Source organism: Neolamprologus multifasciatus, chromosome 6 (assembly GCF_963576455.1).
Source record: "Neolamprologus multifasciatus chromosome 6, fNeoMul1.2, whole genome shotgun sequence".
NCBI classification, from domain to species: domain Eukaryota; kingdom Metazoa; phylum Chordata; class Actinopteri; order Cichliformes; family Cichlidae; genus Neolamprologus; species Neolamprologus multifasciatus.
Genome location: NC_140444.1, coordinates 22743239 through 22758268, shown reverse-complemented (window position 1 = coordinate 22758268; position 15030 = coordinate 22743239). Strand labels below are relative to the sequence as shown.

General features: G+C 40.2%; 1 protein-coding gene across 5 annotated transcripts in view; it reads left to right on the top strand.

The window, feature by feature from the left end:
• fbxo41 (F-box protein 41) overlaps positions 1–15030 on the top strand; it is a 71068-nt gene that overhangs the window by 27466 nt on the left and 28572 nt on the right. For all 5 annotated transcript variants that reach the window (XM_085161835.1, XM_085161830.1, XM_085161834.1 and 2 more), the window contains exon 4: positions 11670–11877. In XM_085161835.1, coding sequence (XP_085017961.1) covers positions 11670–11877 — 208 coding nt within the window. The remainder of the gene's footprint in view (positions 1–11669; positions 11878–15030) is intronic.

Sequence of the window (15030 nt, the reverse complement as noted above, 5' to 3'; positions counted from 1 at the left end):
AAGGGAAACAGGAAGGATGATGCAACCGGTCTTTCAGTAGACACATCTCTGCTCTCATTATGTTGAGACTGACACGAAAGGTTGGACTAACAATTGTGCAATAAGATGAATGGTGTGGTCAAGTGTAAGGTACTTGAAGAATCCATCAAGGGTAGATATTTGTCAGTGTGTGTCGGGGGCTGTTTTTCATCAGAAAACCTTATATTGAGACAATGTTGTCTCGGATGTTTTCAGGTTGTTATGTCAAAAACAGATGTCCTTGCAAAAAAGTCAAAATGTTTCGGAAAGACATTGATGTAGCCGCTCTGGCTTCACCTGCTGGTTTGTGAATTGCAATTTTGAAGGCTTGGAACAAGTGACTGAGACCATAAACAAGAAGTTTACTTAGGGCTCCAAATAAAAACTTAAGTCATCCATCCATCCATCTTGGGGGTATGAAGCTTATCCCTGCTGCCGTAGAGGTACACCCTGGACAGATTCCCAGTCTGTCGCAGAGCTAACACACAGAAACAGACAACACAGTCAAACCCATCGACACTTTAGAGTCACTCATTAAATCAACCCCACTAACTTTGTGTCTTTGGTCTTAGAGGAAGCCAGAGAAACAACACATAGGCACAGGGATAACATTCTAGCGCCACACAAAAAGGCCACACGTGGTGGTTTTGAACCCTGGATTTTCTTGAAGTGAGGCAACAAAAGTGAGATTTTCCATCTGCTTTTCGGGTATTGGGAAAGGAAAGTGGATTACATTTAGATTTACACATCTCTTTAAATGTTTTTTAATGCAATCTCCAAAAGATTTGCAAGTTCTCCAAGTTTTAGGATATGCATGAACACAATCACATGACTTCAGCCCCATGTGTTCACCACGATGACTTTAAATGTCTGTAGTTGCTTTTAGTCACATATTCTCACAGTTTATGTTGTACAGTACAATGTGGTAATTTTAAAAGCAGCCCCATCATAGAAATGCCTCTGATGGGGCTGAAAAAGCTGCGGTATGCCAAATTAAACACGATCTGAACTGAAAATCAGTGGCAACAGGTCTTATGGAGTGATAAATCCATATTTAAAACAGCCATCTGTAAAGCACAGTTGTCAGTACCAGATGTACTAGTTGTTTAATTTAATTTACATTTTAATTGATGGCTAGTGCTGGAAATTGTTGTGTCCCACATTTTATTCAGCCATCTGCCACCAGAGGGAACAGCAGCCCTGACATCGCTGTAGAAAAAGCCTGATCCTTTCAAGTATTGTGGTTCTTTTTGTTAGGTTTTTTTTTTTGAAGGCGAAAGTATGAGATTCTCGATACAAGCGGCAGAAATTAGCTTCCTCCTGTAGATGAGTGGAGCCTCTACTCCTCCATATTGAAAGGATCCAGCTGAGGTGGTAGCCTCTTGGGTGAGGTGTTGTGACTGAGGACATCCTGGGGAGATTGCATCTCTCGGCTGGCCTGGGAACGCCTTGGTGTTTCCCCCTGTTGAGCTGTAGGAGTTGGTTGGAGAGAGGGAGGTCCGGCCTTCTCTGCTTAGGCTGTTGCCTGCGTGAACCAGGGGAAGAAATGGATCGATGGGTGATTATTATTTTGTTGTCATCTAGGGATGCACCGATACCGATACTGGTATCGGGTTTCGGGCCGATACTGTAAAATGTGTGTGTACTCATACTCGTAAAAGTTAACCGATACCATGAACCGATACTAACTTATTTCATTAATCAGAGGGTAACTTGTCATTTCTGCTGTAGTTTTTTAGATTGGCCACTAGGGGGACATCTCGCGCTAAACAGGCACAGGGTTAGGCGAGTGAGACTGGCGGCTCCAGATAAAAAAGAGAAACTGGAGGCTGCTGTAGCTAGGCTAAACAAAATGTCAGCAGTGTGGACCAGAACAGCCAACTTTAACTCAGGTTTTGGAAAAGCGATGAAAAATGTCAAGAGAAAATCCATCCTGCTCTGGATGACCAGCCAATGCCGGCCGTGGAAAACATAGGATTGCACTGTCTTCTCAGCATACTCGAGCCGCGATATGAAATTCCCAACCGCCCATACATCAGGGAGATAATGGTGCCAAAACTTTCTGAAGAGGTAAAGACAAGCAGTGTGTGCGCGATGTCAGTCCTTGGTTTAACGGCACAGTGGACTGATGATCCACGGGCAGATGAGGAGTTCGTCAATGCCAAATACTTTGGTTATTTTGTTTGTTTGTTTACAATATGGACACTCTGCAATAATTTAAAAGTTTATTTTATTCTCAAACCTAATTTGTATTTATTTTATTCCAAACAGAAGTGTTTATTTATTATTCTGAAAGCTCGAGACAGTGCTAATAGTTCAGTGGTATTTTGTTAAATTACAATGTGGAGACTCATAATTTAACAGAAGTGCTTATTTTTCACTTGAAATTTTTTTTGTGGGCATTTTTATTATCGGCAGAGAATAAAATAAAACCTGTCTTCCAATTCATTGCATGTGTGTGTGTGTGTGTGTGTGTGTGTGTGGTAGAAGTATCGGTTTTTGTACTTTGTATCGGCAAGTACTCAGATCCAAGTATCGGTATCGTATTGGTTTGTAAAAATTGTTATCGTTGCATCCCTATTGTCATCTTATCTCTGTTATATAAATGCAAGGTTCACAGTGCAAGGTGCCACACAGCTAAACAGCATTTAAAGTTTGACTCATTTTTGAAGAACTGTTTAGATCTGAAGAATGCCTTTAGACTGTTTTTGACAGTTTTCATTAAATGGACATCAAATTTAACTTGACATATGAGTGTTTATGCAGTACAGTAAAAACATACAGTGGGGCAAAAAAGTATTTAGTCAGCCACCGATTGTGCAAGTTCCCCCACTTAAAATGATGACAGAGGTCAGTAATTTGCACCAGAGGTACACTTCAACTGTGAGAGACAGAATGTGAAAAAAAAATCCATGAATTCACATGGTAGGATTTGTAAAGAATTTATTCGTAAATCAGGGTGGAAAATAAGTATTTGGTCAATAACAAAAATACAACTCAATACTTTGTAACATAACCTTTGTTGGCAATAACAGAGGTCAAACGCTTACTATAGGTCTTTACCAGGTTTGCACACACAGTAGCTGGTATTTTGGCCCATTCCTCCATGCAGATCTTCTCAAGAGCAGTGATGTTTTGGGGCTGTCGCCGAGCAACACGGACTTTCAACTCCCGCCACAGATTTTCTATGGGGTTGAGGTCTGGAGACTGGCTAGGCCACTCCAGGACTTTCAAATGCTTCTTACGGAGCCACTCCTTTGTTGCCCGGGCGGTGTGTTTTGGATCATTGTCATGTTGGAAGACCCAGCCTCGTTTCATCTTCAAAGTTCTCACTGATGGAAGGAGGTTTTGGCTCAAAATCTCACGATACTTGGCCCCATTCATTCTGTCCTTAACACGGATCAGTCGTCCTGTCCCCTTGGCAGAAAAACAGCCCCATAGCATGATGTTTCCACCCCCATGCTTCACAGTAGGTATGGTGTTCTTGGGATGCAACTCAGTATTCTTCTTCCTCCAAACATGACGAGTTGAGTTTATACCAAAAAGTTCTACTTTGGTTTCATCTGACCACATGACATTCTCCCAATCCTCTGCTGTATCATCCATGTGCTCTCTGGCAAACTTCAGACGGGCCTGGACATGCACTGGCTTCAGCAGCGGAACACGTCTGGCACTGCGGGATTTGATTCCCTGCCGTTGTAGTGTGTTACTGATGGTGACCTTTGTTACTTCGGTCCCAGCTCTCTGCAGGTCATTCACCAGGTCCCCCCGTGTGGTTCTGGGATCTTTGCTCACCGTTCTCATGATCATTTTGACCCCACGGGGTGAGATCTTGCGTGGAGCCCCAGATCGAGGGAGATTATCAGTGGTCTTGTATGTCTTCCATTTTCTGATGATTGCTCCCACAGTTGATTTTTTCACACCAAGCTGCTTGCCTATTGTAGATTCACTCTTCCCAGTCTGGTGCAGGTCTACAATTATTTTCCTGGTGTCCTTCGAAAGCTCTTTGGTCTTGGCCATGGCGGAGTTTGGAGTCTGACTGGTTGAGGCTGTGGACAGGTGTCTTTTATACAGATGATGAGGTCAAACAGGTGCCATTCATACAGGTAACGAGTGGGGGACAGAAAAGCTTCTTACAGAAGACGTTACAGGTCTGTGAGAGCCAGGGATTTTCCTTGTTTGAGGTGACCAAATACTTATTTTCCACCCTGATTTACGAATAAATTCTTTACAAATCCTACCATGTGAATTCATGGATTTTTTTTTCACATTCTGTCTCTCACAGTTGAAGTGTACCTCTGGTGCAAATTACTGACCTCTGTCATCATTTTAAGTGGGGGAACTTGCACAATCGGTGGCTGACTAAATACTTTTTTGCCCCACTGTACATGGATAGAAAAACATGCAATGCAACACTATCAGTCATGGATTGGCCTCCCCAGAGCCTGGACCTCAACTTTACTGTGGGATCATTTTGACAGAGATCAGAAGATATAGCTTTGAATGTCCTTCAAGAAGCCTGGAGAACTATTACTGAAGACTACTTAAATAAATTAGAAGAAATCTGCTTAAGAGAGTTCAGGCTGTGTTGAATCACTAAGGTGGTCATACCAGATAATGACTTTCAAGCTTGTTAGAATTGTACAAACTGTTTTTGCCTTATATAGTGTACTTCCATGTGTGTTTGCACATTTCAAAAATTGTTGCACCTGTTTCCCCTTTTTCTAACTAAATAAAGAAATGGTGGACGACTCTGGACTTTTGCACAGTACTGTATATGTTAAAATGTTTGTCTCCCTTGCAAAACATTTCTTAATTCTTTGATCTGCAAATGATCAAAAATGACTTCATGGAACCAATTTTAATCATCTGTTTAAAATCCCAAATAGAAAACCTGCTACTGCTTAATTAAATTAGCACACTTTCTATATTTGTGGTTCACAGGGTATTTGATTAATTAAGCAATTTTGAAGACATCTACTACTCATTCATATCATCATTATTTTAGATTGGTTGTCTTCTCCCACATTTCTGTTTAACTTGCACTTCCGCTTTCTGAAAGATTGGATGCAGAGATACAAAACCTCATCATTGCGAACATGCTTTTCAGGACATATCTATTCTGTTTCTAAAGACACCTGAATTTTTGTTGGCCTTTCCCATGTAATGAATTCGTTCTTTCATGCATCTGAAATGCTGCAGATCGTCACCTTGCTTTTGTATCTCAGGGTTACTCAGCCATCTGGGGTTTGTAATGGGAATTGAGATTTTGAGAGAGCTGGTCCACCCGCAGTAAAATATTTATTTTCTCCCGATTGATCGGAGGCAGCAAAGACCAGGATTAGCGGTTTCTTGGGAAACCAGGTTTTCTGTGAAAAAGCAGCACATTTTAGCCTGCAACTCTTTTATCATCCCCTTTCTCACAGCCTTTCATCCTCGTCCGTCTCACATCTCCTCTCATGTCGCCACGCTCTTCATGCTGCCTACCTCACTGTGTGCTTCTGTGTAATGCATACAAATGTGTGACACTATGACATGATAACACAATGTAAACCAAAAAAAACCCCAGAAAACAAACCATCAGAAACAAGAGTAAAAAATCCAGGTGTCAAAACAGAACGACATGCGAGCAGCTGTCCTTTGTTAAAGGAGAGAAAGCCTCGTCGTCTTTATCCAGGCCTTTTAGTCAATCATCTCTGCTCTTAAATATTAATAAAGCATCATTTTAAATTAATGGCCACAGATGATGACAGCTGTGACAGGAGGTTGACCAGTCACTGTAATGAACATTTAGACAAAACCCTTCAGCTGAACACGTCTTATTATCCGTGTCTTTGCTAAGCTGAAGTGTTTACATTTGTTTTTGGAGTCGTTGCTTCTTAGTGCTTCATACAGTCACCAGCTGTCTGCTGTTTGGTGCCGAGCAGGTAGTGTCCAGATGGCTCTCAAATTTTCAGTTAAGTGCAAAATCAAATGCGCACGCATGCATACATTTTTTTATCTTGTGGGTGTTTGTGTGTAGTTTCAGAGATGCTGGCTGTGGAGACGTGTGCCTTTCTCTTGAATGAATTGGACGCAGATGCAACTTACCCTGTGGTTCTTGGAAAAATCGGCGGCGGTGTTCCAGTTGCTCCAAAACAAAAGTTCCTGATTCTTGTCTTAAAACATTTGGTTTCATAATACTAATACTTGGTTGGAGCCTGTTTACCTTCACAGCTGCTTTAATTTCTTCATCAAGGGGCTGGAAACATTCCTCTGAGGTTGTGTTCCATATTAGCATGTTAGCATCTCACAGTTGCTGCAGATTTGTCGGCTGCACATTGATGATGTGAATCGCCTGTTCCACCACAAACCAAATTAGATCGAAAGCTGGTGACTGTGGAGTCCAGTACAGTGAACTCATCATGTTTAAGAAACCAGTCTGAGATTATTTGCGGTTTGTGACACGGCGCATTATCGTGCTGGAAGCAGCTATCAGTAGATAGATAGTAGATATCAGTAGATACTGTGGTCATAAAGGGATGAACATGGTCAGCAACGGCACTCAGGTAGACTGTGGCATTTAAAGGATGCTCAGTTCTTTTGACATTTCCATCGAAAGTTAAAAAAAAAAAAATAGGACCAGTTGGATGAATGTTGTAAATTGTTTTTATTTGTGAAATTTGGCTTAGCAGACTGTTTTCCCACTGTTTGCAGTCTTTTTGTTAAGTAAGCTAACCATCAGCTTACCAATGTCAGAGAAACTTTCATCTTCTCACTAAACTCTCAGCTGTTTTTTTTGGTATTACAAGGTCTAAATTATTACTCAAAGTTATAGAAAATAGAAGTGTGAAAATAAGATGTATGCTGTGTCATTGACTATGAAGATCACTGAAAAGTGCATGAAAGGACAAAATTCTATGTCACCGTTGGCTAACGTTCACCTGGAATAGCCTGAAAAGATGGCATTTCTTCTTTTCCAGGTAAACACCCAGGCACATTTATCACCTTGAGGCGTTTTTTCGGAGGTGTGAGTGAGTCACTGTGAGAGTGAGGTGTTGTGAATATGTCAGCGTGTGTAAAAAATTGGGATTGACAACAGGAAGCAGCTACATCCCATTTCCCTCCTCTCCTTAAACCTCCTGTGCTTTCTTCTTCCACATGACTGCAGCTTTCTGTTTGCTGTCTGATCTTTTAGCTTCTGCAGTGTGTTATTTTATTTTTTTTCTCACAGTCGTTGTGGCCCTTACTTCCTCTTCAGCTTCAGCTCCCTGTTTCTCGTCTCCTTGTCTGTCTTTTTATTGGATTTAGATCTTACAAAAAACTGACAGAAATAGCGTCTGTTAGGCTGTCAGGCAGCATTGGGGAAGGATGTTAAAAGTGTTCCTGTGTGGCGTCCATCACGGGGTTGGTGTATCCATCTCCTGATACAGCTGAATAATTAATTAAGACAAATTAAAGATGCATGAAAATTTAGATCCTGAATCACATGCGCCCTAATTTTGAGTGCATACTAACCAAGCTCAATAATGTCAATTCCAGGATTTTCTCAAATGGATATTTGCTACTTTTCTGGAGGCTGAACTTAAAGCAATACTCAGTCGTTGTGTCCTCTGTTTATTAAACCGAATAATGAGAACAAAACGTCAGCTTCAGGTTTTCTAATGAGACATCTCATTACGTACAGATCTAATTATTAAATCAAAGTAAAAAGTTCTTGAAGTCATTAAACATAATGAGATGCATGTTTAGTGTAGGATGATTTAATGATATAATCTGCAGAAGCTGTTTGCTTATTTACGTCATTAGGACTTTAGGACTCCTCCATCCATCATTTACCATATGGTTTTTGAAGAGGGCAGTAGTCACCAGCCTTAAGAACTACAATCATTCACTAAAATGGTTAATTTGACTGGAGACTGTTCTGTGTAAACCTTATTATCTATGAAAGCTCATCTAGATTGCACAAAGAGGAGAGGAAACTACTCTTATCACTGGTTGTTCTGTTATTGTTTATCCCTTCTTTTCCTTGAGGCGGAGCAATTTTATTTGTAAAGTGGATTTTACACAGAAAGACAATTAAGATCAGTTGTGAGCTATACCATCGATCCATTCTCTTCCACTTATCCTTTTTCAGAGTCGCTGGGGGACTGGAGCGGTGGCGAGAGGCAGGGTACACTCTAGACAGGTCGCCAGTCTGTTGCAGGGCTAACATATAGACACAGACAACCATTCGCACTCACACCTATTTGCAATTTAGAGTTACCGATTAACCTATCCCCATTTACTACATGTCTTTGGACTGTGGGAGGAAGCCAGACTGCCCAGAGAGAACATGCAAACTCCACACAGAAACGCACCGGCCTGATGGTGAAATTGAACTCAGGACCTTCTTGCCATGAGGCAACAGTGCTAACCACCGTGTAGCACACACGTGTGATATACGTTACTCTAAAATTCACAAAATCTCTGTCAGTCCTAAATGATCAAGAGTTGAATCCAAACTTGACATACAGAATTCAGTATTCGTAGTCATCATGTGGGTCATGTACACTTAAACTAGCATACAGAGTTGTTGGGGTGAAGGGAGAAAGACAGGAAAAAGACAAGCTGTGGAAACATAACATTAAAATTTGGATTTAAACAGTGCTGTCAGCATTAATCTTGTTAAAATGACCTTAATGCCATAACCGCATTAACGCGGATCGTCCCTAACGCGTTAACGAGCTAACCACGCTAACATGTTGAGGCCGCATTAACTCGCTAACGGAGATTTGCCGCGTTAATGCAGTTATGGCGTTAACATCATTTTAATGAGATAACAGCACTCATTTAAATATATCAAAAGACTTAAAGTCCTCTGGAGAATGTTGTTCTCTGCTGAACAGTTTTTTATCTCCCATCAGATCCTCACATCTGTCTGTATGTTCAGTTTGGTCATCAAATCACCTAAATGTGTTGGGCTGGATTTTTTTTCCTTTTGCAAAACTAAACAGAATGAGATGCATCGTTGGGAATTAACAGTGTGGTGATGGTGAGATAAGACAGTTTACAACAAGACACACGTGCTTCATGTTTTCTGTGTACATGAACACAAAGATTTTTATCTCGAGTAATGTAGCTAGTGTACAGTAGCAAGCCTCTTAATCAATGTACGCTCAACTTTATACAATTCGGTTAGTGAGCACTCGATAAAAATCATGCTATCTAAAGTTGTGAGCAATTACTAAGTGACTCCGAGCTCTAATCACAGTCGATTACATTTCATCGTGGAGAGAAGCCGTTTGATTCTGACATAATTTCCAGACTCGCTGATTATTTACTCACTGATGTTAAAGCACATTTATTGTTGGCCTACAGTTTGCTACCTTGACTAATTTTGGAGTCGTTTTCTTTTTATAATCTTTGCCTGAAGATAAGAAAAGTTATCTGTGCCAGGCTCGAAGCTATTTTTATCTCAGCTTGTCCCCATTTCAGGAAGTTGTGCGTGTTGTTGCTGTTTTCGATTCTGCATCGTATGATGGTTTAGCAACAGCGGATGTTTGACATTAATTTGACATGAAATAAATGGCTTTGCTTGTTTCATGACTACAAATTCATTTAAATTGAAGCGACATGGACTATATGTCTCCATTCCATGTCTGCAGGAATCCTCTGAACTTTTCTTTTGCTTCCTGAAGGTCAGATGGTTTAATAAGCTCTCCTCTCTGACATTGTTTAGACGGTAAACACTGGGCTGTTTGTAAGGACACAGTCAGAGACCAATAAAGGAAAAAGACCTACAGCTTTTGGAAGCTGTAGACATTTGGATTGATGAGCATTAAATATTACATTCACATATTTTTGTAGATTTGGAAATGAGTAAAAGACCGATTTTTAGTTTGTATCAGGCAACAAGGGAAAACTTTTCAAAAGACCAAAGGACTGTGGGTCCTAAATTGTGGAACTTGCTCTCGTCGGACTTATGTGTTCAGACCTGCTTGTTGTTTAATACCATCTACTCAAGCTGTTATTATTTTATTTTTTTTCTTATTATTTTTCAGCTAAAAAGCTAAAGCTTTGTCTCTGCTGTCCACAATAAGTTACTGTGTTTTAGTATTTCAAGCACATTGCAAGAGTCAAACCGTGTCTTTTTAAGCTAATGCAGAGACACAGAGTCACACTTACAGGATTAATCGATCAGATCAATCCTCTTCCTGAGAAATCTTGGCCACTGCGTTAACTTCAAAACTCTGCTGCACGTATATTCAAGGACCAGAGAGGGAGGCCACATTACACCAATTGTAAGGTCTCTGCTGTTTTAAGGCTCCCAGTCACAAAGATATCGTTTAGTTATTGTGCTCCATGTTTATGGAGCAGTCTACCTGATGACCTGGTGGCTGCTGAGACTGTTGAGATTTTTAAAAGCAAACGCAAGACTTTCCTTTTTATTGTATTTTACTTTCATTAATTTACTGATATATTTTCATTGCATCTTTTTTTGTTTACCTATTTATTCATCTGTTATTATCTTTATGCCTTTATTCAGCTCTAAGTCAGTAGGATCAGCTTCTCTCTCATCTGACTTACGGTACAGTTGAATAGTGCAGACAAATTTACCTCCTTTCTCCTTTTCCGAATCACTTTCAAATCAGTATCACAGTATGAAGGAACGGTGAATCTGACTGTGCTTAAAAAACAAATACAAATGGAACTACAGTGAAACCTAATCAAGTTCAAACTGACTTTGATGTAAGTAATTTAGGAACTGTGGGTTGGTGTCAAAAGTCAAATCATACCTGCAGGTTATGGCATGAAATACAAAAACACATTCATAACTAACATTGAATTAACAGTTATGTTATTGTTTTTATGATTGGTTGGAATTGCTATGAATGACCTCTTTTACTTGGGTAAAGGATGGTCCAGTGTGTCCTCTCCTAAAGGAGGTAATAAAGGAAGCACTAGAGCACCTTTCCTCAGTATCTAGAGCAGCTCTTATTATGGCTGCCACACAGATACTTCTGGGTCACTTCACTCTTAGAGACATTTAGGGTTGGAAACTGTCCATCGTTAGTTTTAGATAAATTTACAGTTGATGAGAAGCTTTTGTTCTGAAGCTTTTGCAGCTGACTAACAAGTTGTCATTGATTTCAGTAAGCTGTCTTCTCTTCTACCGGTTCCTACTCCCCTCACACACATATGGTGCCAACAGAGGAAGCTATTACAGAAACTAGTGCAACTATAATTGAATGCAAAATGCATCTGAGACTATTAAACTGCCCTGAAATTAAGACCAAGGCTGTCTGGGTCACACGCTGTCCCTTGAAATGACAGGAATTTGCCCTGCTGTGTTTGCAGTGCAAGTATCCAGCTGCTCTCTCACCCTCTACTCTCTCTGCTTTTGTGGTTGTATTGTTTATTTATCTGTGTCATCAACCCTCGGTGTCTGTTTTCAGAAAAGGGCAGTACAGCTGGTGGATGCGTGAGAGAGGCTTTTGAAGACAGAGTCTGTACCCACATGCATTAATAAACTTGTGTACGCAAAAATGTCATCAGGACATGAATGTTTCTGAATTAAGGAGGTTCAGCAGATCTCTAATTTCCCCCACAGCCCTCCAAATATCCTATTTTAAGAATCCTAGCTTGCAGCAAGAAGGAAAGGTTCACACCTCTTCCCCTTGTGCCCACAGGGAGGTCGCCCAGATTGACCAGTTCCTTCAGGAGACGGCGGCCCGTGAAGCCAACGCTAAGGTGCGCTTGCAGCAGTTCATTGAGGAGCTTCTGGACCGAGCCGACCGGGCCGAAAAACAGCTGCAGATCATCAGCAGCTGTGGCACCACGCCGAATGGCAGCCTGGGACGCTGCAGCCTGCAGGCCTCGAAGGGCAACGGACGCCAGGTTAGGATCTTTTAATACACATTGCTGTAGGTTCACACTATGAAACGTGTGATGTCAAAATAAAAAATATATATAATGCATATAATATATAACATATTTTCTGCCATACGTAACAACACCTGCTGTACAAATTGGTTTTTAAAGATTTAACTGCTCCTTAACACTCTGATGTTGTTGGTTGATTTTCCAATGAACTTTTTCTATGTAATTTTGTAGCATATTTTAACTGGCATATTATTTTAACTGGCAAAAGTAAGTAATGTAATAAATAAGTAATGTTTCATTAACATTTAGTAGTGACTTTTTTCACTTCCAGAGACTCTTAAAGACTCCTTAAACTGCAGGAAACTCCACTTCCAGCATTCTGGCAGGCATTATCAGAGCAGCTTGTTGCTGATGAAAGTACATAAGCATAGATTTATTGATTTATGCCTCTGTAATGCACCACAGCTCGAACTGGTAATAGACTTCAAGATGCCTGAGACAGCAAGTCTACTGTGTTTTACTGAACTGAAGGGTAGTCGCTGCCTGTTTTTCACATATGAGCAGTTGAAATTAAATAAGATATAATTCTGGATTAGTGATGCACCAAATTCTGATATTTTTATTCGGTTTGCTTATTCGGAGCAGTTATTACCCCTTCTGTGAAAACATAAGAAACAAAACAAGACAAACCTCTGCCGGCACGTCACTCTCTGGACAGTATTTACTTTTAAGGGAATAGTACTGCATCATATTTTAATAGTATTGTAAACTTTATGTAGGAGTAGATCATGGAAATAGGTATTGATTTGTAAATAACTGGACATGAACAACCTTTGCATAGTATATCATATTATACTACGGGATATTTCTAGATAACTAGACAGCTCAGTCTCTTTCCTTTGGCAATACTCTCTTATAAATATCTAACACGTTTTACCGTCAACTTGTTAGAAAGGCAGATGTGAAAATTAAAAGTGAGATCGGAGGTCAAACGTGACGTGATATTTGGATGTTTAGTCATATTTAGAATCCCCATATTCTTTCCCCCGTATTTTTAAATGTGAAGATGTTTTTATTTAAGGTTATATTGTTTGGATATAAAGTGAGTCTTTATATCATTGTACAAGAGATTATGTTTTCTATTGATTAGATTTTGTTAATATCCATGTGCTCTATATATGCAAATGCAATTTATTAATATTGCACATTTATAACCAAAGTGCTTTAAATTAAAATAAAACGGATTAAACAAATCCCTTTCTTCAAAGATATGGGGGTAAGCCTAGCTGAATATATTGAACTGATAATATACAAAGCATTTTATTTTATATTCAGTGTGATCTTCCTTCATCAAGGGATTATTACAGTAGGTATACAGTGGGTACAGATTTACAGTTGTTACAGCATTCAGCATCAAAGCTGTTGGAACAGTGAAGCTGTGCAGCTCGGTACATCCTGATCAGAAAGTGTGCTCCTATGAAAAAGAAAACTGGAATGCAGCTCTTCATCTCCAGGCTCGGTGCTTGAACCATGCCTCCTTGCTCCTTTTGTTTTGCCGTATTACACAATGATTAAAAAAAGCTATAAAAGCACACAGAGTCTGTTCTTAATGTCACGTATTCAAATTACTGTACGACACTTATGGAAAAAAAAAAAAGGGGTCACCTGTTTCACAATGCAGTAATGTGTATGCTGCCATGGAAACAGTTCTTGCTCTCGCTCAAGATTTCAGCATGATTTTTAATCAGATGTGATGTGGTGCAGAGCTGCCTGAGAGGAATCATGTCCTAGGATTACCGTCTCCGAGTGCACAGATGATGTCGGCGTCCTCGGGTTATCGCTTTATAGTCAGGTGACCAATTATAGACAAATCTTCAAAATAAAGTGTTTTACTAAGGAGTTGGGCCACTGTGGCCACATGTTTTCCAAATGATATTCCATTTTTGGATGTTATCTGACCAATCAGTCCAAATTCTCCAGTAGCTCTTCACTTGGGTTGAGATCTGGCCATAGCATATGATTTACCTCATTTTCATCCTCAAACCATCGAGTGAACCTTTCAGGGCATCAGGGTAGACAAAGGTGGTGATTCAGAAGAGTGAATGTATTGATTCAGAGTGATCCTTCTTTCTAAGGTCAGGGCTTTTAAAGTGTGGCTCTTGGTAACATTTTATGCAACCCACGAGCATGATGAGAATAAGAACGCACTAATGCACATTTGATTCATCTGAGTTCATGGCAGACTCTGACAGAACAGGAGAAAACAAGTATTTCTCTTCAACTTCTTCTGATGTAGTCATCATAGCTCACAAACCTTTCTAACACTGACAAATCCAGCAGGTATTAAGGAACACAACAGTCTCAGAAGAGGTTATAAAAACATTAACACCATAAACCACTATCAACTTACCAGGCAAAAAGCCTGCTACAGTCACACTGTAGGGAAAACACTGATTGGAGACTGTGCCATAATCACAATTATTGCAATAGTTGCAACGAACTTGCGATCTTGTTCCTTTAAAGACGGGGAACAGCAGTACTCGCTGTCAGTTTCCATTTTCAAAGTGACTTTTTTTTTGCAAGAGCCAGTCTGCAATCAGTTTGCGATTGATTGAGGTGAAGTTGGCATTGGCATAGAGTCTGTGTGGTTAATGGGCGCTTAACTGTCATAAAATGGTAGAAATTGCAAGTCTGCTGTCATCTGTTGTAAATCTGTTGCAACAGATGACAGCAAGATGCACAGAAATTCACATTAACTGCTCGCATTTAGAGTTCAGCCAGAGCCTCATACACACAGAAATTCCAGCTCAGATGGTGACATAGTTACTGCGGGATGGAGATTTAACTGCAAAATGAAATAGGAAATAAACAACCTCGATTTCACATGGGAACATAACCAGAATATAAACCGTGTAGGCCCCTGATACAAGGAGACATGCTGCAGATGTGTTGCGTTCGTCAGTGCAGACTGACTCAGACTGACTCAGACTGATTGCAATGTGCCGGCAGTTTGAATTCGTTTATAAATTACATGGCAGTTGCTTGCAAACCAGTTGGTTATCCAATCTGTCTGAGAGTTCAGTCAGTCTGAGTTGGACTGTGATTGTTTGGAGAAAGGTTGCCTCCCATCAGGTGAAATGTGCAGTCGCCTCATGATGGAAACTGATT